The 27,700-nt window shown below is 39.5% G+C and overlaps 1 protein-coding gene across 3 annotated transcripts in view; it reads left to right on the forward strand.

Annotated features, from left to right (window-relative positions):
* The window catches only part of Grm1 (glutamate metabotropic receptor 1), a 383,399-nt gene that overhangs the window by 107,953 nt on the left and 247,746 nt on the right, over positions 1 to 27,700 (forward strand). For all 3 annotated transcript variants that reach the window (XM_041680170.1, XM_041680171.1, XM_041680172.1), the window contains exon 3: positions 19,348 to 19,597. In XM_041680170.1, coding sequence (XP_041536104.1) covers positions 19,348 to 19,597 — 250 coding nt within the window. The remainder of the gene's footprint in view (positions 1 to 19,347; positions 19,598 to 27,700) is intronic.

Here is a 27,700-nt window from a genome sequence, read left to right on the forward strand (position 1 = left end):
TTCAGAAGGTGGAAGCTAGAGGATCAGAAGTTCAAGGTCATCTTTAACTATGTAGTGAGTTTGTGGCAAACTTCAGATGACAAAACAAATTTAAAAAATCTCCAAAGCATGTATGAATCTTCCTTGTGCAAGTTGTTTTTACCCTTCTCATTAGGTCAGGACACTCCCTTTTCTATCTTGTGTTTCCTCGCCTTCTATGTATCAGTAGCTATTCATCCACAGGCCTTTTGAAGATCTACGATCTTATCTGGTACATGGCCCTTGCATGCTAGCTCGTGGTTTGCTGCCTACCTCCAGGCTATATTCTGTCCTGGGTTCCCCCCACCCCCCCATAGCTCTCTCACCCTGTTTCCTGGATTTTGGGAGTTGCATGTTCTCTCCCATGATGCTCTATTCTCTTCTCACACAGATACAGAAGCAATGGGATCAAGTGTCTATAGACTGGAATGTTCAAAAATCTGACCCAAAATAAGTCCTTCCTCCCTTGGGTGTTTTTGCTGGTTTCTTTTTTCTTTTTTCTTTTTTTTTTGTCACAGTGATGAAAACTACCAGAGAAAACTATGGAAGATGGACTCCACTCCAAGTTCTTTGAGATCATTTCTGTCTCATCCGCTTACATCTCTGTCTCTTACATTCTCATGGAAGCTGATAGTTTTCCACTTTAGCTAGTTCCTTTGTTGGGTGTCCTGTTATCCAAGTGAAGAGTGAGGATGTAAACAACAGACTTAAGGAATCACTCGCCATCAGCGGCTATTTGTACATAGTCTGAGGATAACCTAGGGAACATACCCAGGACTCAGCTGTGTTGTGGACTTGACAAATTCTGCCTTTAATACAGGACTCTGTTAACCTCATCTCCAGGGCCTCATGATGTCTTCAGCTGCCCAATGCTTTCAGAAAGTCCCATGAAAGCAAATTCTATTAGGAGGTTGGAGGTTAATGTGTTTCCTCTCCAGGATCATTCTCTTTTCAGAGAAAAAGAAAAGTAATGCCTTATTAATGGTAAGATTTCAGGAGGAGGTGAAAGGGGTGTCTTGAGTGAAGTGGACATTTGCTGGCACTTTCAACAACAGCAGCAGCAGCAGCAACATCTTCAAGGCCTCTTCTAAATGCCTTGGCCAGAAGAGTGGATCAGATGCCCAGTGACATTTCCATGGTTGTGTTCTTCGCACTTCACTCACTCTGCTTTGCTCACTGCTACTTAAAGATAAAGCCCATCACTCCCCCTTTTTCTTACCCGTCTGACTCACCCATGCCCATTCTTGTCATGTACAGCATTCCATGCAGCATTCTAAACAAGACTGTGAACTCCAGAAGTTGATTCCTTAGGCCACCTTCTCTTATTTAATGTATGCTTCTATTTTATTAACATGCCACATGTTAGACGGATTTAAAGATGCAAAAGAATTTGGTTAGAACACAGTACTACAACTTATGATGCCATAATATATAATAATAATACCAACTTTTCATATGTTACTTATTAAGAATAATAAGATTTTAGATACTACCAATGCATGCAAATGCTAATTTTTGATGGATGCAAATGTTGATGTTTGCATACATTACTGAATTATTACAATAGCTTGTTGGAGATTGATACTATTGAAATTTTGAAATTTATGGCCTGGCAATGCTGAAACATGCATGGCCAGGCCATATATGGCAGTTCTATTGAATCTAAGTCTAAGGATTGCATAGTCTAAGTTGATGAGGAAGACTGACCAGGTCTCTTCCTCAAGAGGGTACCAAATCTCACTAGTCATGGTTGTAAGCCAACATGTGGTTGCTGGGAATTGAACTCAGGACCTTTGGAAGAGCAGGCAGTGCTCTGAACTGCTGAGCCATCTCTCCAGTCCCCAATAGTTACTGTTATTCATTCCCAGCTTCAAGAAAAGGGAACCAAAGGACTAAGAAAGTAACTGACTTGCTCCAAATCCCACAGACACTAAGCAGACAAGTGCCTGTTTCTCACCATTTGAGGAGGTAACCTCTCTTAAAAACAGAATATTTAGTCTATGAGAATGGAAGAAGTGGTGAGAGAATCTCCTTTGCACAGTATAAATAGAAGATAAAACAAAAGTCAGACTAAGACTCTGTCATGCAAAGCAGGATGAAATGGACTATCCCCACAATAATACAAAACCCAGGCTAGATTTACACACCCATAACACAGACTTGGCTATCCATGGTAGCCCCCTCCCTGTGCAGTCAATGGGACTGGAGCAGGGACAGGCCAGGAATTAGCAGACTGTTAGAGTCACCATGAGGTAGATCAAAGCCTTGATTAAATTTCACAGGATCAACTCTACTGTTTTTTTGTTTAAATTCACTACATTTACTGTTATGTGATATTATGTCCTTTGAATTAAAGGAAATATTCACTTTGGAATTTAATGTCCCTTTGACCAAAAGTTGAATGTATTTGATGAAGCAGCATTTTTTTTTTTTATTGATGATGTACAAGACAGAAAAAGTGGGTTACATAGAAGGAACCTGAGAAGTTGGTAACAGAACTGGGCTAATTCCATTGAGCAAATGGTGGCTAAAAACAGATACTTAGACAAATAAAGGAGCAGCTGGTTCCTGAACAACACTTCCATGATGCAGGGCGGTCTGCCTATTAGTTCAGCTTCACCTAATGACCTTGTTCTGGACACGGCCTTATTTCCTCTCTTGTCAGCTGCTTTGGAGGGCAGTGTCTCCTTCCCTGCCTTCCAATGCCTTTTGCCTAAAAGTCAGTATTGGTGAAAATGTGTCTGCAGATGAGACAGGTTTTAAATGGCTCCATAGCAAGGGCTTTCTCTTCCACTACAGTGATACACTTGTAAGAGAAATCAGATTGGGAGAGGAGAAAGCTGTTGGGGAAAATTCTGTTAAGCAGATGTCTACTCAGAGAACTGAGAATCCGAAAAATGTTTTGACACGAAGCTCGAGATTATGAAAGAGTGCTGATTCATATTGTTCTAGAATCACCAAATGTTATGCTATAAGGAATCTGAAGGATCTTCTAGTATGAACCCCACATTTTGATGTGAGCCAAGACAATCAAATAACAAATAGCTCAAGGATACAGCTATTTGGAGACATTAGCTACGTTTGGCTTTCTTCTGGACATTTTACTGTGAAATGCTATGTATAGTCATTCCTGCGTGTCTATGGTGACTTGCTCATGTTGTGTTTGCTCATAACTGATGCCCATCCTCCTATATATTTTGAGTTCTCTTCAGGTACTACATAGCTACACTCAAGATGCTCAGGTAGAGAGATCACAAGTTCAAAGCTAGCCTGTACTGCACAATAAAACCAAGTCTCAAGGAGCCAAAATTGAATAAATTAAAATGAATTACTTGTAATATTTAATGTGACATAAAAGCTAGGCAAATTGTTATTCCCTGTTGTTTAAGGAATCCAGACAGGAAAGAGTCACAGCATCTGTGATACACTCAAACATTATCAATGTTACTCTGCAAGACACGAGACCTTTGCTTCCCTGAGAGATAACACTTTACACTCTCTCTTAGACACCCAAGGCTTGCATTGGTCATTGAGTTGATATTATAGAGGCATGTTTTGGGGTTGAATTGAGTTTTTGGAGACAAATTTTAGCATTGGTGAAGATGAGAAGCAGCATAGGGAAGAACAGAGTTGTAAGAAGAATAAAGAAGACATTATTTCTATAAATGTTCCCATTTCTTCACTGTTTTCCAATCAGCAAAGTGCTTACCTTCCTTGACCAAACTATGCTTTGATTTCTTTTTATTTTTAACTTCAGTGCCAGGAAGTTCAGACAGAAAATGTTTAACCAACTTTTATTTACCATTATTTTCACATAAAAAAATGCTGCCTGTCCTTGGCTTGCTGTGCCAGAAACAAACACCTTTGTGTCTTTTTGTAATGCCAGGATTTATTGAATAATGATGCATTGATAATCCATGCAAAGACTTTAGTGGTAATGATTTGTTAGATAATCCCATTTACCTACATAATCTGGAAGAAGTCAATGCAGGTTCTTACGTATTCTGATCTTCTTCAATCTTACTTAGTGATATCAACTCCCATATCATACATCATGCAGCATGCAATAAACCTCTCTCCCCTTTGTCTGTCTATCTTTATAGATGTGAGTTACAGAGTGAACGCAAGTTAAAGAAGTGATAGTAGAGTTCTATAACCACTTCTAGAAATAGTAGGATAAATTCTATTTGCATTAATATGAATGCAAATAAAATCTTTGTTGATAAGAGAAGAATCTCAGCCAGGAGGTGGTGGTACATGCCTTTAATTTCAGCACTCCAGGCGGCAGAGGAAGGTGGATCTCTGTGAGTTCGATGTCAGCCTGGTCTACAAGAGCTAGTTCCAGGACAAGCACCAAAGCTACATGCAGAAACCCTGTCTCGAAAAACCAAAAAGGAAAAGAAAAAAAAAAGAGGAATCTCAAATCATTGTCTGGGAAGAAACTGCTGCTTTAAAGTCAGGATTGAGAGCAAAGATGCTGCCTGCTGCAGAGACAAAAGGACTTGAGTCCACAACAGACATAGCTTGGATAGGTCCATACAGGTGAGCCCTTGGGCAGACATATAGCAATTGCATAACCCGTGTAAATACTGGGGATCAAGTCCAGCGTAAGCCCCAGAAGAGTCAGGGATTCAGTCCTGGACATGCACACTGTGTGTGAGACCAGTCAGTGAGGCCAAGCTGTGCATCTCAGTCAGAGTTATCCAGCCTTTTATGGGCTCCAGGGGAGAGAGTGATGCCCCTTTCTTGATCTTCTCTATCTGAAAAATAAAAACCTAGGGCCTGTTTTTCCCAATGAAATGAACACATCTGTGTGTCTCAATTCAGCCCAATAAACTTATTGTGATTTCAAATAAGAAATCTGCTAATTCAATCCAAGATATGGTAGGACATAAGCTAGGGCTTAAGGGTAGTCTCAATACTACTAGTTATATTTTATTTAGGAAGAAAATTAGCTATCTATGCTTGATAATATTTAAATATGTTTATGCTAATTCAAGCTAACCAGGAGTTAACTTCAGTGAAATATGTGCAACTTGGTTGCAAACAGGCTTCTTCCCTATGTGGGAAAGAGATGGCCAGGCAAGCAGTCTAGACATAGGGAATTTACAAAGATAGAGATAGATAGAAACAACAAAGATAAACAATAAAATAGGCAGAGACAGAGACAGAAATGGAGATAGATAGAGGAAGTAGTTACATAGATAGATTCATAAATAGATAGAGCTTTAAAAAATAGAGAAGACATACCAAAATTTCAAGTGAAAACTTTGCTAATTTCAATGCAAGTTTAGCAGGAAGTAGCACATAGCCTATAGGTAACTTTACTTTAAGTCAATTACAATAATATTAGTTACATTTCCTTTAAGAATAAAATTTGTTGTCTAGGCATGATTAGAGGTTAATTTCTCTTATACAAAATTTTCCATGGAGTACTGTAGTAGTTGTGCTGGACTAGATATGATCTTCAGTTCCCACCCTATACAATGCAATTTAAAAGTTATTTTCTTTCTTTCTTTCTTTCTTTCTTTCTTTCTTTCTTTCTTTCTTTCTTTCTTAAAGATTTCTGTCTCTTCCCTGCCACCGCCTCCCATTTCCCTCCCCCTCCCCCAATCAAGTTCCCCTCCCTCGTCAGCCCAAAGAGCAATCAGGGTTCCCTGCCCTGTGGAAAGTCCAAGGATGGCTAAAATAAAAAAACACCAATGATAGCCTTTGCTGGAGAGGTTGTGGAGAAAGGGGTACACTCATCCATTACTGGTGGGAATGCAAACTTGTGCAACCACTTTGGAAAGCAGTGTGGCGGTTTCTCAGGAAATTCAGGATCAACTTACCCCTCGACCCAGCAATACCACTCTTGGGAATATACCCAAGAAATGCCCTATCATATAACAAAAGTTCATAGTAGCATTGTTTGTAATAGCCAGAACCTGGAAACAACCTAGATGCCCTTCAATGGAAGAATAGATGAAGAAAGTATGGAATATATACATATTAGAATACTACTCATCAGTAAAAAACAAGGACTTCTTGAATTTTGCATGTAAAAGTTATTTTCTTAACAACAACAATCAAAAATTATTTAAAATTATAAAACAGAGAAATATAACCATGTATAATCATATCACACAAAAATTCAGCTATATTTTATGTATTCTTCAAATCTTCTGTATGTACATAGGCTTATAATGAGCTTTTATTGTACAAAATATTTTAGCCATTTTTAAGATTTAACAGTATGGAATAAATACTTTCCTTGTTACTTAATACAATTCTGCATTACCCTAGGGAACATTTGTAGATGTTATCTTCATGTACATAATGCTTATTTAGCCAATCTCTTATTGTTGACACTCTTTTTATTTGTTTTTGCTTATTATTACTCCCGCCTATGTGCTGTGATAAAGATTTTAGATAATAAAGTTAGTTATTGAGTTATTGAGCCAAAGGCTATGCAGATGATCTAACACAGGCCCAATGATGTGCAGCTTATTATCAAAACTTTCACTAAAGAGTAGGAATAATTTACTTACCATGGCAATGCTTAGGATTATTGAATAGTTTGTATAGTTTCCTTGTGTGTGTGTGTGTGTGTGTGTGTGTTATGCATTTTGGAACATGTTTGTAGAACCTGCTGCTGGATGCAGCATTCCCAGTTTTGATTGTTTATGGATACTGTAGCTCTCAGGAAAACAGGCAGGTGTGAAGAAGGCTGCCCATGAGAACCTGTTCCTTCCATATGGAATCTTTGAAAAAGAAAGCTTTTTTTTTTGTTTGTTTAAATAATGATGATTCATTTGTATTTTTTTAAAATTTATTTACTTATTAAGGATTTCTGCCTCCTCCCCGCCACCGCCTCCCATTTCCCTCCTCCTCCCCCAATCAAGTCCCCCTCCCTCATCAGCTCGAAGAGCAATCAGGGTTCCCTGACCTGTGGGAAGTCCAAGGACCACCCACCTCCATCCAGGTCTTGGGAATATACCCAAGAGAGGCCCTATCATACAACAAAAGTATATGCTCAACTATGTTCATAGCAGCATTGTTTGTAATAGCCAGAACCTGGAAACAACCTAGATGCCCTTCAATGGAAGAATGGATGAAGAAAGTATGGAATATATACATATTAGAGTATTACTCAGCAGTAAAAAGCAAGGACTTCTTGAATTTTGCATACAAATGGATGGAAATAGAAAACACTATCCTGAGCGAGGTATGCCAGACCCAAAAAGAGGAACATGGGATGTACTCACTCATATTTGGTTTCTAGCCATAAATAAAGGTCATTTGTATTTTTATCCTTCTTACATTTTGCTTTCTCTTAACTTCTTTTTTATAGTCCCCTGAAGTTACAGATAATACATTGGACCTCTTTTTAGAACTCTTTAACATACACATAGGGAACCCTGATAGCTGTACTTTGAAGACTCAGTGACAGACTCACTGTAGACAAACAGAATTTAAATGTGTTCTTTTGTTTGTTTGCTTTTGTTTTGTTTGCTAAACAGGTTTTCTCTGTGTAAGAGCCTTGACTGTCCTGGAACTCACTCTGTAGACCAGCCTAACCTTAAATTCACAGAGATCCACCTGCCTCTGTCTCCTGAGTGCTGGGATTAAAGGCATGCACTGCCACCACCTGGCTTAAATGTATTTCTAAAATATGAACATCAAATACCCCAAAGTGAAAAAAACAAGGGCATGAAAATGTCACAAGGAAAACTTGGCACATAAAACCATAAGTGCAAAGTCAATTTCTGAAGTTAGAAACAACCATGAGCTTGGGTTTTATAAATAGGATCAAGAAAGACAAAAAATCTGAAACTCTTGGTCAATGTTAATGCTGTATGCTATTTTTAGATTCTACAACTGTAGAGAGACGTGGATAGAGAAGCTTAGAGTTTTCTTGCCTTTTTTGAGAGACTTACATTTTTCATCGTGTGTGTGTGCATGTGTGTGTCCATGTGTGTGTGTGTGTGTGTGTGTGTGTCTGTGTGTGTGTGTGTCTGTGTGTCTGTGTGTCTGTGTGTACATACACATGAATGCAGATACCCGGGGAGGCCAGCAGAGCACACTAGGTCCCCTCGAGCTGGAGTTACAAGTGGTTGTAAGTTGTTTGATGAGGGTGCTGGGAACTGAACTCAGGTACTTAGCAAGAACAGTATTTGCTGTGCTCTTAAGTGCTGAACCATCTCTCTAGTCTCTAGTGCATTTTCCTGCATTCTAGAAAATTTACATTCATTAGCACACTATTTAATATACCCACGAAGGCTTTGTGATGTATATTATAACCTCCATTTTACTCAAGAGGCACCAGGGCTATCAAAGGAAAATTCCTTAAGGTTATCTAGTGCCCAGTAAACAGGTTGCTTTGCCTCCTGGATCAGACTCTTAACCACTCAGTTGCTAGGAGCAGTAGGAACACCATGAGGCACAAAGCCAAGTACCACATTTCCTTAGTCCCATGCCATAAAGAAAGCAACTACACCATGATAAATCTCTTTGATGCTTTCCTTGCAGCTTTTCAAACAGGGGTTTGGGAATTGCTGGTAAAAGCTCTGTCCTTTGGGACTGTCCTGTTTACAGCAATTCCTTCAATGACCTTGTGTATCAGTTTCTGTACAGGCTGTCACCTGAATGTCCTAAGGCAGGGGATGACTCACTCACTGATGGCCAGACCCAGGATGCTGATGTCTTTGAGGACTCAGCAGGTGTCTGGACAGAGGCAAGGAACCATTCTCTTTGCTAGGGAGCCAAATGAATTCCAAGGTCCAGGGAAAGGTTGAAGTAGCAGAGGTCATTTTTCTACTGAGAGACAACAAAGTTGAACAACAGTGACTTCTTGAGTGCCTTCCTCCCCACATCGACTTAGCTGATACCTGTCTCCATACAGAAAGAAGACAGAATGAATGTGGACTTTTATTGGATGAAATTTAGATTAGAAGGAAGAATTTCCCATGAGTGATGGATGTTCCACTATGAATTTCTACAATATGCTGTGAAATCAATTCTTCATTATAATTCTTTTTAAAATGGGACATTATCAGTATTTACCTCGTGTGTCTCAAGAAGCTATCTGTTGACTGGAACTGTATGTACAGACTAGACTAGAATGGCAGGCACCCTCACGTGGCCCTATGGCTGCATGGAGCAAGTATGCCTAGGATATTAGAGTAGTGTTATTTCCAAGGCTAAAGCCTTTACTTCTATATGAGCTAGAAAAAAATAGTCCCATGTTTGCCTTGAATAATGGATGTGTAGATATAAATATGGATGTTTGACCAAGGTTTAAAAATGTCAAATTACAGTATTCTAATTAAATTGATTAATCATTTTTCTGTTGTGTGTGTATGTGTACATGTTTATATGTGTAGGTGTACGTACACATGTATGTGATGTATATGGAGGCCCGAGATTGATGTTGAAAATCATCCTCCACCACATGTACCTTATTCAACGAGGGAAGGTCTCTCAGTCAAACCCAGGGCTTGCCCATAGGTCAGACATACTGTGCGACGTTCTTGGGGATTCCCCGTCCCCACCTCCAGAGACTAGAATTTCAGGGAGGTTTACTGTTTACCCAGCATTTACAAAGATTCTAGGGATCAGAAATCTAGCCTTCATGCTTGTAAGGCAACCGCTTCCACTCCGAGTCATCTCCCAGGCCCCAGCAACAGTATTTCAACAGAAATAGCAGTGAAAAACAAGAAAATTATTTAAAGTGGTAGAGTAATACTCCTGTCTATTCAAGGGCAACATTAAGAATATTAGCACACAATATTATCCTATCTGACTGCTTTAAAATCATATGTATGTTAGAATATCTAGAGTTAGATGTAGCCATTGGTTTTTCCTTCTTTGGATAGTTCCAATGTTTATGCCCATTGTCAGTGAAAGACCCTACAGACCCCCTCCTCAAAACCCGCAGCTAGCATGCTCCCGGAGGAATGTCCTGTTTGCTTTAAAAAAAATTCTCCGGATCAGCAGCCAGCCTGCTCTCATAAGAACATCCCACGTGCTTGAGAGAGCAGGATGTCTATGAGATAGGAAGACTGCAGGGCAAGATGTCAATAAGATAGGACACCAACAAAGCAGGTTTAGATAGGAACAGTCATGCCCCCCCCCCCACCTCATTCTGATAACCACGCTTTTGCTTCTGTAAACATGCTTTTTGCTCTTCCCTATAAAAAGCCCGCTCTCCAGTTGGCAGGCACGCAAGTCCTCCGAAAGACTTGCTGCCCGCAGGTACCTGTGTTTACTCAATAAACCTCTTGCTAATTGCATCCTGTGGTCTGGACTCGGAGTGTCCTGGTTCTGGGGACTTCATTGGAGGAAAAGGTCCTCTCTGAGGGTCTTTCAGTCAGTACTTTTCCTAATGTTACTATTGTATAGATAATACTGCCCAATCATATTGTCTTAAAATTCCTTAGTTGTTCAGTACTAAGGATTTTTCAGTAATTCCTGTGCCCTTTCTATGTGTTGCTATCAGATGATTGGATGCTCAGTTTATAGCACGTCTTCTTTTACTCTGTGCCTCTTCTGTCATATGGTTGAGTTAGACTAGCCCTTTCTGACATGAATTTTCTATTTTATGGGCTACTCTTACTCTCTAGGTTTTAGACAACATTGTACTAGGAACAAAGTCTGCCATAAAATCTGTTATGTTGCAGCAACATATAGCACATTTTTATGCTGTAATCTTATGCCAGATGTCTCACTAGAGAGTGTCACAGAACGTCAATCTATAAACGACCATGAAACGCTTGCTCCAGAATGAATCCCCACTGCTTCTAGAAATATCACCTGCAGCCTCACATCCATTTCCAATCCCCTTGAATGTCAACCCTTCCTTACCCTCTTACAGGGTCAGTTTTATCCCTCCTTTTCCCAAGTGGTTTTCTCTAGTTTCTCCTGCTCATTTTCCCCAAATCTATTACTGTTTCTTTTTTATCTAGCATATTCAGCTTAGTTCTGTATTTTGTGCACCTGAGCTATACCTCCATGGCTAATTGTGAGTTTGTGTTGGGAACCACACAGCATGGTCATTATGAGCAAGAATTTCTCAAGTGTTAGAGCTTAGATGCACCAATGGGTTGTCCTGGGAAAACTGCTTATCTGTCTGAGCTTCCAAGTCTGCACTGGTAAAAGGGGGCATGTGGCTTACATGATTTTCCTTCAGTGGACACGTTAATATTTAGCTCTTTAGCCTAGCACTAGACACAGCAAATACATATCAGATTGAAAGATAATCCAGTATATGATCTTTCTTGGCAACCCTTAAAGGTCAGAACAAAGGCATTTTTAAGTTGAAAGTTCAATAAAATACTCACCAGTAGAATGAAAACAAAATGCACACATTTTATTAGCTGCAAGTATTCAAGATCATACAGCCTTTTTACTATTTAAGTGTTTTAGTACAAATTATTTTCACATATTCATAACTTTTCCCTAGGGCTAGATCCTGAGAAGTGCCTAAATAAATTCTTCAATACCTGGGAAGCCAAGAGGAGGGCAGAGGGCAGGATGGTGGTTTAAGGTTGGCAGAGGGCAGAGCCGCTGGCTGAATGTATTGTTCTCACTCTGGCAGTGTTCAAGGCCTGACAGACAACTCATCCAGTTTCCCTTCTGTGGAAGCTACACTTGTGATGTTTTAAGACTCAGAACAAGTAGTGCATACTTTATGTGTTGTCCTGACCTTTAGTCCCGGGCATCTGCACTGCATGCTTACACTTGCCCTTCTCATGCCGTTGTTTCAGTTGCTTGTAATAGAAGGTAACGCAGCGAGAGCTTTAATGGGACGTGATTTTTCTTTGCCCTTTTCATGTCATTTGTGTCTGATCCTCAATAGGCTAATGGATTCTTTCATTTCTTTTTCATTTATTCTTCTCTCATATACCACATCTTGACCAGTTTCCCCTCCCTCCTCTCCATGCAATCTCTCCCACCATCTCTCCTCTCCCGAAGATCAACTTCCTTTTCATTTCCGTTCAGAAAAGAGCAGACCTTCCAGGGATATCAACCAAACATGGCATAACAAGTTACACTAAGACTAGGCACATACCATAGGAGGAAAAGGGTCCCAAAAGCAGGCAAAAGAGTCACAGATGGCCCCTGTTTCCACTATTAGGAGTCCTGAAAGAACACCAAGGTACTCAGCATAACATATATGCAGAGGACCTAGGTCCTACCTATGCAGGTTTTATGATTATCACTTCAGTCTCTGTGAGTTCCTATGAGCCCTGGTTAGTTGATTCTGTGGGCCATGTTCTTGTGGTGTCCTTGATTTCACTGGCTCCTCCAATCCTTTCTTTTCCTCTTTTTCAGGATTCCTCAGGCTCTGCCTAATGTTTAGCTGTGGTCTCTGTACTTGTGCCTATCAGTTGCTAGAATAAGTCTTTCTGATGATGATTATGCTAGGCTATGATTGCACTCTTGAGAGATCAATAAGATAATGTTTATGAGTACAAGTTTTAAACTATAAAGATTTGTAAAGGAAAATTTTGCTGCTTTATCTATGTAAATTTGTATGCAAGCTTGGAGACATTTTGAAACAGGCAGTTTAAACACAACCCAGTGCATGACTCTCAGTTCTCCATCAATTTATTAATAAATAGTCATGCAGAATGTGTGCTGTACATCTTTAATTTAAACAGCAGGAATGCAAAGATAGGAGGATGTCTGTGTAATGCAGCCAGCCTTGTCTACCAGAGTCAACCAGAGCCACGCAGTGAGACCTTATCTCAACAAAACAAAACAAAAACTGTGCTCTAAGCCACATATCATATGAATAAAAAATTGGAACAAGATCCTTGTAGGATGAATTAACCAACACAGATATTATAATCGATTATTTAAACACACAATGAAGTGTGTGTGTGTGTGTGTGTGTGTGTGTGTGTAGCAATAAAAAGAAGTCTAATAGTCAGGGAAAGTTAACAACTGTCTTAGTCACTGTTCTAGTGCTAGGAAGAAACACCATGGCCAAGGCAACTCATATAAAAGAAAGCATTTCCTTGGGGCTTGCTTAGTTTCAGAAGCTTAGTCTACTATCATGGTGGGAAACATGGAGGCAGGGAGCATGACAGCAGGCAGAAGTGGTGTTGTAGAAGGAACTAAGAAATGCATTCTGATTTATAGCTAAGACATAGAGAGAGAGACAAAGACAGACAAAGACAAAGACAGAGAGAGAGAGAGAGAGAGAGAGAGAGAGAGAGAGAACAGACAGACAGATAGGCTGTCTTGGGCTTGGCTTGGGCTTTTTAAACTTCAAAGCCCACTTCTGTTGACAGAGGTTTCTGTCCTGCTTGGTTCCCGCAGTCATTTAGTTCCAAAGAAATCACACAGAGGTCTATATTAAATATAAACTGATTGACCCATTAGCTCTGGCTTCTTATTAACTCTTAAAACTTATATTGGCCCATTATTTTTTTGTCTATGTTAGCCACGTGGCTTGGTAGCTTTTTCAGTGAGGCAATCGCATCTTGCTTGCTCTGTGGTGGCTGGGTCACAACTGCAGACTGAGCTTTCCTCTCCCAGAATTCTCATTGCCTTGCCTCTACTTCCTGCCTGGCTACTGGCCAATCAGTGTTTTATTAAAATACAATTGACAAAGTACAAACCAATGTCCCATAGCACTTCCCCCACCTTTTTTTGAAAATAAAAACTCTGACTCTAATATTCTTTGTTTAGCTTCTCTCCTGATCATTATCAATAACAACTTGTAACCAACATTCTAAACAAAGGAAAATATCCATAGTTCATTTTTTTGGAATGTGGATGTAGTTTTCCAGATTACTTCCTGCTGATTGGGGGCGTTGATAATCTTATGGGGACCTAAAGAAAATTTATAATTATGATCAAGTCATGATTAGAGTATCCTGTGAGGCTTAATTATCTCAGGCAGCAGTCTTGAATCTGTTCTGAATGTAGAACTCAGATATCTGGACCATCATTCCTATTGGAGATTTCTCAGGGGGTCTTCCTTGATCAAACCTGATTTTTCTTAACCCAGAATGAATCTACAGCCTCTCATTTTCTGTGAAAACAAAAGAAAAACCTCTTCCCCAAAGTAACATACCTTTTGATTTCAATTTTGAAGTCAAGGTATTTTAAAAATACCTATCTAGGATTAATTCAGCAGCATTTATAAACAAATACTTTTTAGCAGCTGTTGCTCCTTCCTTAGCATTCAAACAATTCAAAGGGAACATAATAACATACAGTATCCAGACTCTCTGTGAATTTTCATCTTTATTTGGCTTTATTTTAACCTCTATTTCTTTTATTTTTATTTTTAATTTTTGGCTTTTTGAGACAGGGTTTCTCTGCATTTTTGTCTGTCCTGGCACTCACTCTGTAAATCAGGCTGTCCTTGAAATCACAGAGATCTACCTGCCACTGCCTCCCAAGTATTGGGATTAAAGGTGTGTGCTACCACACCTTGAACTCACAGAGATCTGTCTACCTCTGTCTTCCAAGTGTTGGATTAAAGGTGTATGTTACCACACCCAACTACTCTCCTTTTTCTTTTTTTCTTTTTTCTTGAGGACTTTATGCTTCCTCCCAACTTTACATATATTTTTAAACACATTTAAAGCATTTAGAGGTTTTTTTCATCTTTAAATCTATCTTTACTGTATACCTCTCTCTTTTTCTGACCACATGAGCCTTTAATTTGCTAAGCAATATGGCTAGAATTAAAGCCGTGGCTTTAATAGCTGGGTCTAGCCCATTCCTTAGTTTTCTGAGATTCCAGCCTCATGACAGCGGTATTGGCCAGAGCCATGTTTATTGCCACAACTCTATGGTGTTTCAAGGTCCCTGCCACCACCAAAAAGCATGCAGTCAGTTATTTTTATCAACACCATTTAAGAGTTTCATGGCAGGACCTCTTAAAAGAGCTGCAAGGTTTTATTGCTAAAGCTGAGTCAGGAAGCATCTTTTAAGTGAGAACGCTTGCCTCTAGCAAACAGAACCCACCAGAGAAACTGCTGTTATCAACAAACCATGCTTAACTCTATTCTTTTCTGTCTAAAATTACTTCCCAAGCTCTCTCAGGCTTTATGTGGATGCAGTTGCCCCATGTTGGGCACCACGCTCCCAATGATACATTTCCTCTAATCGGGCCACACCTCTTAATACTTGTAATCCCATCAAAGAGTTTTGTTCACTGGTGTCTAAACTTTCAAACACATAGGGCCATATAGGGACAGTCTTATTCAAACCACGACCACAATCATTTAGTTCTCCCATAAGAAGGCTTCATGCCTATGGAGACATTTCCCTGCTTGGTGTCTCAGTCTATTTTAGAGTGATGGCTTTGAACTAAGCAAGTCCACGGCTATAACTAGATTTAGAACACAAGCATTTTCTAATTCTCATGCAAAGAACACCCTTAATCACTTAATTTGTGTGTATTGTGATGAAGGACTAAATTAATTTTGGGGGTTGAAGCCCCAGGTTTGGTGACTCAGGTGTAAGTTGATCTGTCACACAATGTCATCTCCTGACAGACTGAGAGCGACTTTTGCTGAGTCTATCCACAGTGTCATGAGGATTCCCCAAACTGTATTTCCTGAGAGTGGCATCTAACTTCTTTCCTCATGCCCTCTCTTACAGACGAAAAAGGCATCTGTTGACTTTCTCTTTTAGAACCAGTCAGTGCTTTTTGTTTTGCTGTGACATGTTTCCATAGTCCAGGGACCTGCAGTACTCATGATGTGTTAATTATTCCATTTGGTCATCTCTAAACTAATCCATGTAGAATATTTCATCTGTCAAAGGGCAAAAATAAAATTTGATCACAAAATCTTATGAAAAAGGAGACAAGAAAGCTTTCTTTAAACATATAATCAGTGCTTATAACATTTTCACAAATGTTAAAATTCAAGTTACAAGTCCTTTCTGGAACAAATTATTTCATAATTGTTTGACTAAATAATTGCTATATTTATCTGACACCTTATTTTTGTTTTAAAATATGGCCAAATCTTCTGAAAATATTTTAATCACATTCTTCAGACTGAAGGCATATATATTTTGCTAATTCTCAATATTATTATTAATTATTGCTATTATTAATTTTGGTGTTATTTTTTGGAGACTCTATAGCTCTGACTGTCCTGGAACTTGCTATATATATTAGAATGGACTTGAACTCACAGAGATCGATTTTCCTCTGCCTTCTGAGTGGTAGGATTAAGGACATGCATCACCATGTCTGACAATACTGAATATTATTAATGAAATACTGACATTCTGATAAATAAAACAATTTGCCTTATTTTAATTGCACCATTTTAATAGTTAATAAGATCCAGTGATTTTTGTAAACTTTCTACCCACTGACTGCTTATTTTTAAATTACTTGTTTATATTCCTGTACACTTCTCAATTGGCCTGTCATAACAAATGCTCTTGAGTGAAATTCTCAGTAATGAATTTAAGTATATAAAACCATTCTACTAAGCATGCATCACATAACAAGTCATATGGTGATACTCTCAAGAAACTGATATTCTTGGTACAATAAAACACAAGCAAAAATATCAGATAAAGACATTGGGATTAAAGTAGTGAACATGAGCAAAATTTTCTGAGAGGGTAATTTAAGCTAATTAGAAGAGTTTTCAGACAAAGTGGAATGAATATTGAAATATGATCGATAAGATTATCTGCTAGAAGAGTGTCTGTTCAGATGCTGGAAAAAGGCTAGTGCTGAAAATGGATTGTTTGGGGTATTCCAGGAAGAAAAAAGTGGCCACAGTAGTAAGGAAGGTGAGGGAGGGAAAGTAGGAGACACAGTTGGAGAAGGTGGAAGGACCCGCCTGGGTATAGCATGGTGGTCCAGGTGAGCTTTTATATCTGTTTAAACATGTTGGAAAGACACTGGAACTTTTTGTAAAGGAACCACACTTTATCAGAGCAGTAGGAGTGAAATGAACTACTGGGAACAACAATACAAGCGGAGAGTCTAATCATGAGGCTAAGGCCGTTGCCTAGCTGAGAACTGAGAGTGCTTGTGAAGAGGATACTCTTGGCCACCCTCCCTGATTCCTTTTCTCTGGTTCACTGATCTATGTCTTATTTAAAAGTTACAACCTAAATAGGCATCTGTTAATTTAAGCTATGACTTACCTCCTTTGGGAAGCATATTTGGTGTCGGACTGGCAAGAATTCCCTTGTTCAGAGGTGAGGCTGAGCCTGTGGAATGAGGTTCTCCATCACCTCCTGTGGGGACCAGCCTGCAACTAATTGTTAGTTGAGACAAGCTTCCTGCTTAATTAGAACTTGTCTCCTATCCTCCTCTGCATCTCTGCTTCTCTTGCCCTCCATCAGTTCTCTGAACAAGAATCATTATCTCAGCCTCCTCCTTTAGGGAACAGGACATAAAGCATGGGCAAGAGACTGAAAGAGAGCAAAGAAACCGGATTAAGAATGCTCTGGAGACAAGGGCTATAGAAATGGATCCTGTATTTGGAGAAAACGCAGATGCTAGACTAATTCCTCAATTTTGTTATTGAGAAAGTTGGTGGGGAGAGGCTAGAGTTTCTAACAGACCTTATCTGGAAGAAGCATGTTTGCAAAGTAGAGAAGGAATTCAATGTGTTGAATCTGAGCAGCCCACAAAAGGACATGTCAGCCAGGCAAATGAATGTCACAGTCTTTTCTCTAAAGTATCTTTCAGCCTGAAGTTACAGTATATGACTAAGCAGTCCTATTGAAACAATACCTGAGGGCATATGCTGTGAGTGGTTCCTGAAGTGGGAGAGTTAGCCAAGAGTTTCCCATGATGGACTCCTAGCATGACGACATTCAGAGGATGAGCAGAGATGGAAAATAAAGCAAATGAACCAAGGAATGGCCTTTTAGTAGCGAGGGGACGAGAGAGTTTCAATAGTCAGGAATATCAAAGGCTTTAAGGGATGTGTGGCCTTGAATACAGCAAGTTGCTGATTAAAATGAAGATCACGGGCTATAACAACAGGGGATGATTGGTAACTCTAATAACAAAGGACTTTGGTGGGACAGTTTTGAGATGGTGGATATATATCCAAATTCATGAAGCTTAAACATTAAATGTATATAAACTTCTAACCAATAAAATGCAAGTTACTTAGTTAAAAATACAGAAAATAAAGAGAGAATGGGAAATTAAGAAGCAAATCTGTTGACCTATGCAGTTGTTTCTGTGGGGACCTGGAATAGTGGATGAAATAGTAACTTAGGTAGACAGTTAATCCAAGAACAATTTTTCTCTAGTTGACATATTAAAAGGTGCTAACAGAAGTTTCTCTCCTGCCTGGTCCTGCAGCCGTTCAGTCCCAAAGAAACACACAGAGGCCTACATTAATTATAAACTGGTTGGCCTATTAGCTCAGGCTTCTTATTAACTAATTCCTACATCTTAAATTAGTCCATAATTATTGTCTGTGTTACCTTTTATCAGTGACATATATTTATCTTGCTTCTTCTATGTCTGTGTGACTACTGCAGCCTGAGCCTTTTCTCTTCCCAGAATTCTCCTATTCTAGTTGCTCCATCTATAGTTCCTGCCTGGCTACTGGCCAATCAGCGTTTTATTAAACCAATACAAGTGACAAATCTTTACAGGGTACAAGACCATTGTCCCACAGCAAAAAGGAAGAAATCCATTATCTAAGAAAGGGAGAAGCATCACAGTAGAAAATATTAGAATAGACAAGAAGCGATGGGAGCTGTTGACCTTGAACAGGGGTTGGCTTTGTCCTTAAGCATTTAAGACTTGTGTTGGGCAGAATGACAGAAGATATGAGTGTCAGTGAGGAAAAATTAATAGATGTTGTAATCAGCAGTTGGATTAATCATTAACTTTCCTTCTGTGTTCTTATTAAAATTTGAAATGAGGACCCCAGTTGATCAGGTAGTGGGAGAGTGCCCAGTTTAGAGATTTTGCAGGACTTCTTTTCTAGTCTGAGTTTCTGTGCCTTGACTTGAAATCCAGTTGATCCCTATGTTCCAATGAGCTCAACTTTCCCACGTGTTAAAATATGGGGCATGTATTATTAATCATGGCTGTAAAGTAGGGCAGCAATCCTTCATTTCGCTAACAATGTTCAACTGTGGATGGATGCCTAGCTCATGTAATTTCTGTTGGCTTTCATAGAATTGACTGCTGGCTGTATCTGATGCTTTTTACTCCACAGAGGTCTCCTTTCGACCCCAGTTAGACTTATGAATTATTGGGCAATACTCATACCCTTGCACGCACTTACCCCCGGACCCCCAAGTCCTCATTCCAGTTGGCAGGGATGTGGCTGACACATAGGTCTTGAACATCTGCTGGTTGTTTCTGAACAGGGAATTACGGCGAGAGTGGAATGGACGCTTTCAAGGAACTGGCTGCCCAGGAAGGCCTCTGCATCGCACACTCAGACAAAATCTACAGTAATGCAGGCGAGAAGAGCTTTGACCGGCTCCTGCGCAAGCTCCGGGAGCGACTTCCGAAGGCCAGAGTTGTGGTCTGCTTCTGCGAGGGCATGACGGTGCGGGGACTCCTGAGTGCCATGCGACGACTGGGTGTTGTGGGCGAGTTCTCACTGATTGGAAGGTAAATCTCAATCTCAATCTCTCTCTCTCTCTCTCTCTCTCTCTCTCTCTCTCTCTCTCTTTCTTTCTCTCTCTCTTTCGTTGGCACATATGTGAATCCTTTATAAAACCAAGCTTCTTGACTCCAGGTGAGATGGACAGAGCTGAGCACCTGTGTCCCTCCTCAGGCAGCGCAGACCTGCTGGTGTGTCTAGCATAGACAGAGGCATGCCGAGCAGCATGGCTGGTAACAAGGTGATGAGACTCCATTAGAGACACAAAGCTGTTTGCTGGCATGTCTCCTCGTCCTTTGCTTTGACCTCCTCCAGATCCGGGCAAACAGTACCCAGCATAGTATTGGTGAGTGGAGGGCAGTGAGAGGAACAGAACATGGATTTTTACCAGTTGAAATGTAAAGAACTGACTAAATGGACTTGTAGACATGCAGTATGCTGTGTGTGTGTGTGTGTGTGTGTGTGTGTGTGAAGGATATTTCATGGTGTTCCAGTATGATTTTTGCAGATATCTTGTGATGGATTCAATGTCTCATTTCTCTTTCTGGAGGATATGAGTGTATGTGAGTACCCATTCACAGCATCCTTTATTCTCCCCCCCCCCCCCAACACAGAGAGTTTTTGATCAAACAGATTTTTTGCTTACTAAGTTATCTTCTTAGTATTGCATAAATGAAATGCCATTTCCTCTACTGATTCTATCTCAGCAAAGGTGCACCTGTCCTAAGTACCCTGACTCTCCTCCAGATTTTGGTGCTCCCTCTTTCCCCTACAGCGGATGGGGTATGTTCATGCTGCTCTTACAGAACGACCTCAATTGCTGGCCCCTTCTCTTGGAAGCTGGGAAATGGTAGCATCAGCATCTACATGTTCCCAGTGGACTCTCTCTTCTTGCCCTGTGTCCACTCTCACTATCATCCAGAATTAGCAGCCCGAGACCCTTCATTGGCTTTTGAGAAACAGTTAGGACAAAAATACAAACCAACAAGCGAAGAGACATTGAGACACTCTCCAGGGATAGGGAGGCATGGTGGACAGGTCATATTGGGATTCAAACCCCAGGAATTACTGAGTTTGGTTAAGACTGGCACACATGTGCTCATAGTCATCACCTTGGCTTCTTCAGCATGATGCAGAAGTGTGAAACCACTTACAATAGTCATAAGAAAGCAGGCCCTTTAAGGAGATGCATTTGAAGAAGATTCCTGTCTCCTTTAGGAGGGAAAGGATGTAAACAGCACTGTTGAAGTGTTACTCAGAATGCTGTTCTTAATATAAGCACCAGGGCAGATGGCACCCGCTAGTCACTCTTCAATTACTTCTATAAAATGCCTGTTACTGTTATTTTTTTTATAAAGAATTTTTACTTTAAAAAAAATCTGATTTTTACCATTTCAAAAGCAGTTACACGCAGGTCTCTTTATTATCTTGAGGGTGATCTACTTTGGTTTAAGAAATTTTGAGCAGATGTGCCAGATATGAGCTTTGGGGTACACAGACTAACTGCTTATGGAGGATGATGCTCTAATGTGCTGTTCTAGGTGCAGTGTAAATCCATTCTGTCACTGTTGTTCAAAGCTGGGAAAGGTGGTGAAATGACACCTCAGACTTGGCGGCTCTAGTTTGTACGCTAACAAGGAAACTAAGCTTATGTAAGCAGTTCTGAGAGTCTCATGGGCACCTACTCGTGGAGAGGTCAGCCACTTGCCCTTATTTCTTTCATTTCTCTATTGTCTGCCTGCCCTCATCATGCTGGGTTCTATCGTTCCACCCATTAGGAACTGTTGCCCAAACAAATACCCACGTTGCTAAGAACACTGTTTCCTGCACCAATGGTTGCTGCTCCTAAGACATGCATTTTTTGACGTGCCAAAACTGTAGCACACCCTGCCAAAGTGAGGGAAATTATCTTTTTCTCTCTAGGCTGCCTTCTGTGAGGGTCTATCAAACTAGTGTTGGCCCTTATTTCCTATCTCTTAGCAGGTTTTGAAGAAAATAATACTTTATAGCTTTTGTTCATAATACTCCTTTAAGATCCAGGTAAGAATCTACTGGGGATTGAGCAAGGGACAATGTTGGCTATAATCATATACATACATATACAGCCTTCCCCTCAGGTGGCCAGTTGTTCTTTCAGGGGGTTAGTTCTGTCCTGAGTGCTGCCAGTAGACACTGCCTGAGCTCAGCTTCTACTCAGCAGACATGTCCAGAATGTTATCAATGACTTCCAGGATACCTTCAGGTTATGAAGTCATGAGTCACTCTTTGCCGAGTTCATTTTCTTTCCTCTGACATGTATAAGGCTAGCTGCTGCCAGGCTCACAAGAGGACATTGTATAGGTGACAATGGGCAGGACCTCTTTTATATAGGGAAAGACAAATAAGTTTTAGTGTGGATTGTAACAGGAGATATTTCATTGTAAATGAGTAGAATTTCCTGAATTAAGATTGAGAGGGCCCCCTTCCATGGCTCTTATTTCCCTTCACACTTTAGAGTGTATCAGGAATATTTGCCATTACTACCATCAAGTCATGTTATTTTAGGATTTCAAGATTTCTGATATTGCTATCCTCCTCCAAGGTGTGGTCTTCCTTCACTTAGCCTAGCACAATAACCATCCAACCCAACAGTCTCCCCACTCTCAGCCAGCTGTTCTCAGAACAATCTGAACAACTGAAGTCAAGTGATGCCAGTCTTTACGTCTCATGAACAAAACCTTAAAATGCATCCTAGCATCTTGCATAATAAATTTCACACAAAAACTCCCCAATCCTATCATTGCAGTCAAGTCTTTAAGCAGATGTTCATTAAGCAGATGTTAAGCTTTAGTAAGCCAATTATGAACTGAAAATCTGTAATCCTGGATTCCATTAAATGCACTGTCTTAGTTATGTTTTATTTCTCAGAGATAATGGGACCAAGCCAACTTGCAAAAGAAAGCAATTAACTGATGGTATCAGTTCTAGAGAGTCGAGTCCATGATCATCATGGTGGGGAGCATGGCAAAGGTAGTAGGAGGGTAGAAATGGCGTTGGAACAGTAGCTAAGAGCTTACACCTCATATACAAGCATTAGGCAGAGAGACACTAAGAATGATGTTGGCTTCTGAAATCTCAAAGCCCATCCCCTACGGACACACCTCCTTCAACGAGGCCACACCTCCTAATTCTTTCCAAACAGTTCCACTCCCGGGGAACCAAATATTCAAATATATGAGCCCACTGGAAGCCATTCTCACTCATATGCTGCTGCAGAAGGAAACTTCTCAGCTGATAACTGAGCAAGACATTGATCTATGAGTATATCAGAATGTCAGTATGAGTCATTTTGTTTCTACTTTTTTAATAGTAGTAGTAATTAATTTTACTATAGGTGCCTGGGCTATCTAGTCTCAGGTTCTTGCTCACCTAAGCAGTGTTGGGTATGGATTCTATCTCATGGAGTGGTCCTTAATTCTAATCAGATACTAGTTAATTTTTCCCACAAGCTTTGTGCTACCATTGCCCTAGCATATCTTGCAGGCAGGACACTATTGCAGGTCATAGGGTTTGTGGCTTGGTTGATATTTGTGTTTCTCCTTTGGTAGTAAGCAGAGTACCTTCCTATACCAAACACTAGGACATAAGGGTGAAGACTCAATGTAGACACCAGCTCAACTTCTTCATGTTTAGTGAGCTGTTGTAGGTATTGTCTTAAGCAATGGGACTTGGCTGTAAGTTTATGGAGAGCAATCTATAGTTTAGGCAACAGTCTGGGTTGTTTGGGGGTTCCCATGAGACCTCCTTGACCAACAACTCATTGAGATGTAATGCAACCCCAGTACTTGAGGCTTCATTTGGTAACAAGATACAGTTTCTACTGAATATATCACCCTTTCAGCCTAGAAAATGATAAAGAAAATTAAAAGTCAAATTATCATACATTTGGGAATTGTTCATCATGGAAAAATAAACTACACTGCAAAAATTAGAACTTTAAAAGGGATTTCTTAAAGTTAATAAAATATTCTATAACCAGAGAATGTGAGATAATGGAAAAATGGAACAAAACAAACCACCAGCCCAGAGTAATGGCTCTGCCATGAAGTACTCACATGACCTTGGTTACTCAGTGATTAACCCCAAGACCATTTTTTTTTTCTGCAGAAAATGAAATATTTGGGTCTAGATCTTCGTTGGGTATTTTTACAATCTTTGAATCTATAAGATATTCAGATAGTATAATGCACACATGATCAATAGGATACATTTATGGGTTCATTTTATCTAATCTGAGTCATAAATTGGTGTTCAATCTACATTGTCTCACCAGTCACCTTGCTAAACCCAGAACTCATCGAATGAGCTCAGCGTTTTCATCTGTGGTCCTGAATCCAGCCTTCAGGCTTGCAGGAGATTCTAATGTTGGACCAGTAGGCATGGCATCCCCATCAAGTAGGTTAACTAAGTTTGTTCATATTAATCATCCTGCAGCACAATAATGTATCTTTGGCTGTACCAAATTATTATTGTAAGATTGTTCTTAGGATTATGCTCACCATATCTACAGTGATCATTTTAATGATGATAATAATGTAGACATGTTTGGGATGTAATGCCTGCTAGGCATTCTACATGCATTGTGTATATCAGGTCACTTAATTTTCACAGCCAAGTGGTGAGAGGGTAGGCATCTTACCTGCATGTTGCTTCATTGAGAATTTAATTAATTCCTAAATGATACAGAGAGAAACAATCTAGATTTGAACATCAGCATGAAGGCGTCAGTTTCTGTGATTGTATTCAGTTACTTACACTATCAATCAGACTATGCCTGCCTTGTTTAAGTGGCATTGGTATCACCCCTTATTCTCCTGTCTGTTTGCTCCCTTTTCCTGACAACTACTTTAATATTAAATTCATCTCCTTCGGAAAAAATTAACTAAAGTTACCACACCACATGGGAAAACTATTTTACAATTCTGATTATATTATTTCTCTGAATCCTTTACATTTCTTTCCAGCATTAACTATTTTAGGTGATGATTCAACAAAGGGGCTTATAAACTCTTTCAAAACTCATTCTATTTTTCTACCACAATACCTCTGTTTATCTATGGAACTGAACTTATACAGAAGTCAATACCTGTTTCTGCATATGGCTGTTTGTCCATGTAATTGTCCTTATTCAGAAGCCTGTTTGGGATACATGAGTCTCTGAAATCAGATTATTAAAATTCAATGGATAAACTAATGAATTTGTTCTAACTTTTAGATTGTTTCTTTATCTGACAAAAGTAAATTCTAAAACAATACACACAAGCATATATAAATATACAGATATTCACCAATGCATCATCTACATGAACCAAAGCAATGATTTGTGAAACATTTCCATCACCATGAAACACTCTTCAGTGTCTCCAGGATGGTTCATCTCCAACTCCATAGAATAGCCATTAACTCCTGCCATTGAGATAACCATACTGAATATAGGCTTTTGTGTCTTCCATTTTCTTTCTTTCTGTTTTAAAGTTCCCTTAGAAAGTGATGACTCCAACTGTGGCAAACAGCATAGTATCTACTTAATTTTCATTTTGTTATTGATTACTTTTATTCTTTTGTAATTTCAGCCACGTACATAGTGTATTCTGATTACTTAACTCCAACCTCCTCTTGTCTCCTCCCAGCCCTGTATTCTTTTACATTCATGCCTTTTGTTTTGCTTTGTGACCACCGAGTTTACTAGAACTGTGTGGCTACAGGCGTGGAACTATACACTGGAGCTTTGTAGGCTTATCATTTAGGAACATAACTGAAGGCCATACTGCCCCTCCCTCTAAATCCACCATTAGCAATAGCTTAAACAGGAAAGGTAGGAGCTCATGAATACCTCCCTGATCCATGTTGACTTTGACAGGTCCACTTTGTGCAGGCCTAGTACAGGCAATCAGGCCTAGTACAGGCAATCATAGCTACGGTGTGATTATGGTTGCAATAGCTGTATCTTGTTAAAGATAATATATTTGCATCTTTTCTCATTATCTTGTGGCTCTTACATTCTTTCTGCTGCCTTTTCTGTAATAGTCACTGAACATTAGTGGGAGTGGTATAAATAAGTAAGAATCCCAAGCAGCCACGAATCTCGGTACTCATCACAGACTCTTACTTAACTGCTAAAACACTATTCAGATAAAATTACATCGATAGTTTCCTCTTTATTTCTGGGTAAGATTCCAGGGGCATAGCTGTGCTCATCTGCATATATACTTCCCAACTCCAGGGATTTATATCGTCTCAATATAAACTTTATCTGTTAGGAATATTACTCTTACGAACATCCATAGTCAATTCTTTTGCGGTCATCTAGCCCTAGCTCTTCTTAAGAGAAGAGCTGATGGGTCATAAATGTGTGATACTTTTAATTTTAGAAGTTACTTTATAACAAACCACCTAACTGTTCTCCAGAGTGACTGAAAGATTGCAATTCTAACAGCAATGTTTGAGATCTCTAAATCCTGCACAGCTTCACCAAAATAGGATTGTCAGTCTTTTCACATTTAGCTGTTCCAGTGGGTGTACAGTGGCATCTCTTTGTGGTTTTAATTTGCATTTTCCTAATGACTAATAGTATGAACACTTTTATGTACTTATTTGCCATTTTGATACATTTGTGGGTGAAATCTCTTGTGTACAGCTGTGTCCATATCATTGTCAGTTTGTTTGTCTTATTCTGTGGAAATTCTTGATCACTTCAGAGCAGAAATTATGTACATACATATGCTTAACAAATTTTTCTTTTCTCTTGTGTCTGAAACTTTGGTTTTGTTAGTGGTGTTTTAGAAGATAAAATCTAATGTTGACAAGGAATAGCTACCAAATTCTTCTTTTGTGGTTCATACTCTGTCCATCTGCTCCAAGATCAGATACATTTAAAGCAGTTTTATAATTTTTTATTTCATATTAGCTATGATTCATTGGGAGTTAACTTTTTTGTGCTGTAAAACAAGAGTGAGGATATTTTTTTATGACTAGTTGATGTAGGAAGGGCTATTTCCTCTGTCAACTAGTTTTCATTAAAACAATAAATCTATTGTAAATCCTTCTGTAATCTACCTGTAATGTAATCAATCCATCTGCCTATCTCACAGCCTTCTATAGTTAGCTGTATACTGCTCTTACCCTTCCCTTTCTCTACTGTGTAGCTTAGAGACCATCACTAGGTGGTCACACGGACTGTTTTGCTTATTATCTATCTATGTACATATTTACATATTTATGAATATTTGATGATATAAATGACACAGAATTTTAATATCAAACCATGATGTCAGAAATCTGATGTAGATCCCTGGATTAAACTAAGGTATTATCAGGCCTGTTCCCATTTTTAGAGTCTGTCCACAACTCATGACTTATTCTAGTCTTCCTCTATCTTCCAAGGCCAACAGAGATGAATGGTTTTATCTCAGACTGTCACCTCCTCAGTTCTTCCACCTGATTCTCTACCATTATAAAAGACTTTTGTGTTTACTTTGGACCCATCTAGGTAATGCAGGACCTTCTTCTTAATGTAAAGCTAGCTTATCCTAAGCTTTGGTTCTATCCTTAGTTCCCCTCTGTTATGTGAGTTAGTGTGTTTACTTATCTCAGTGAGGAAGGCATGGAGCTCTTTGACTGCTCATTGATCTGAGTATGAAGCTAGAAAATAGTGATTAAGTAATAAACCCACAAGAAAACCAATGCTAAGAAAACATTTGGTGGAAAAATGAGGGAGACTAGAGAGATGGTAGGTTGAAGAAGCATGCATAACAGAGGGAAAATTTTGAAATTGTGTGAGATCAGACATCTTAATTAGGTCGTACTTATAACCGTGGTACGTGGTATGGGAAGGTTCAGGGTGTGGAATTTCCACAAGGGTAGCATGTGCGTCTGGAAGATGGACCAGTAGTTTGTAATTAATCAAGGCTTTCACTGTATTTCTAGAATTGATTTACTGCTTTATATTTGCTGTGATGTTATTTGAACTTAATTGTGTGTGTGTCAGAGAGAGAGAAAGAGAGAGAGAAAGTAGCACTTCATATGTTTCATAGTTTTTGAAAAATACTGTCTAATGAATCAGTGGGGAATAT

The sequence above is a fragment of the Microtus oregoni genome, unplaced genomic scaffold (genome assembly GCF_018167655.1).
Source record: "Microtus oregoni isolate MIOR12 unplaced genomic scaffold, Mior012 000033F_ref0000390, whole genome shotgun sequence".
NCBI classification, from domain to species: domain Eukaryota; kingdom Metazoa; phylum Chordata; class Mammalia; order Rodentia; family Cricetidae; genus Microtus; species Microtus oregoni.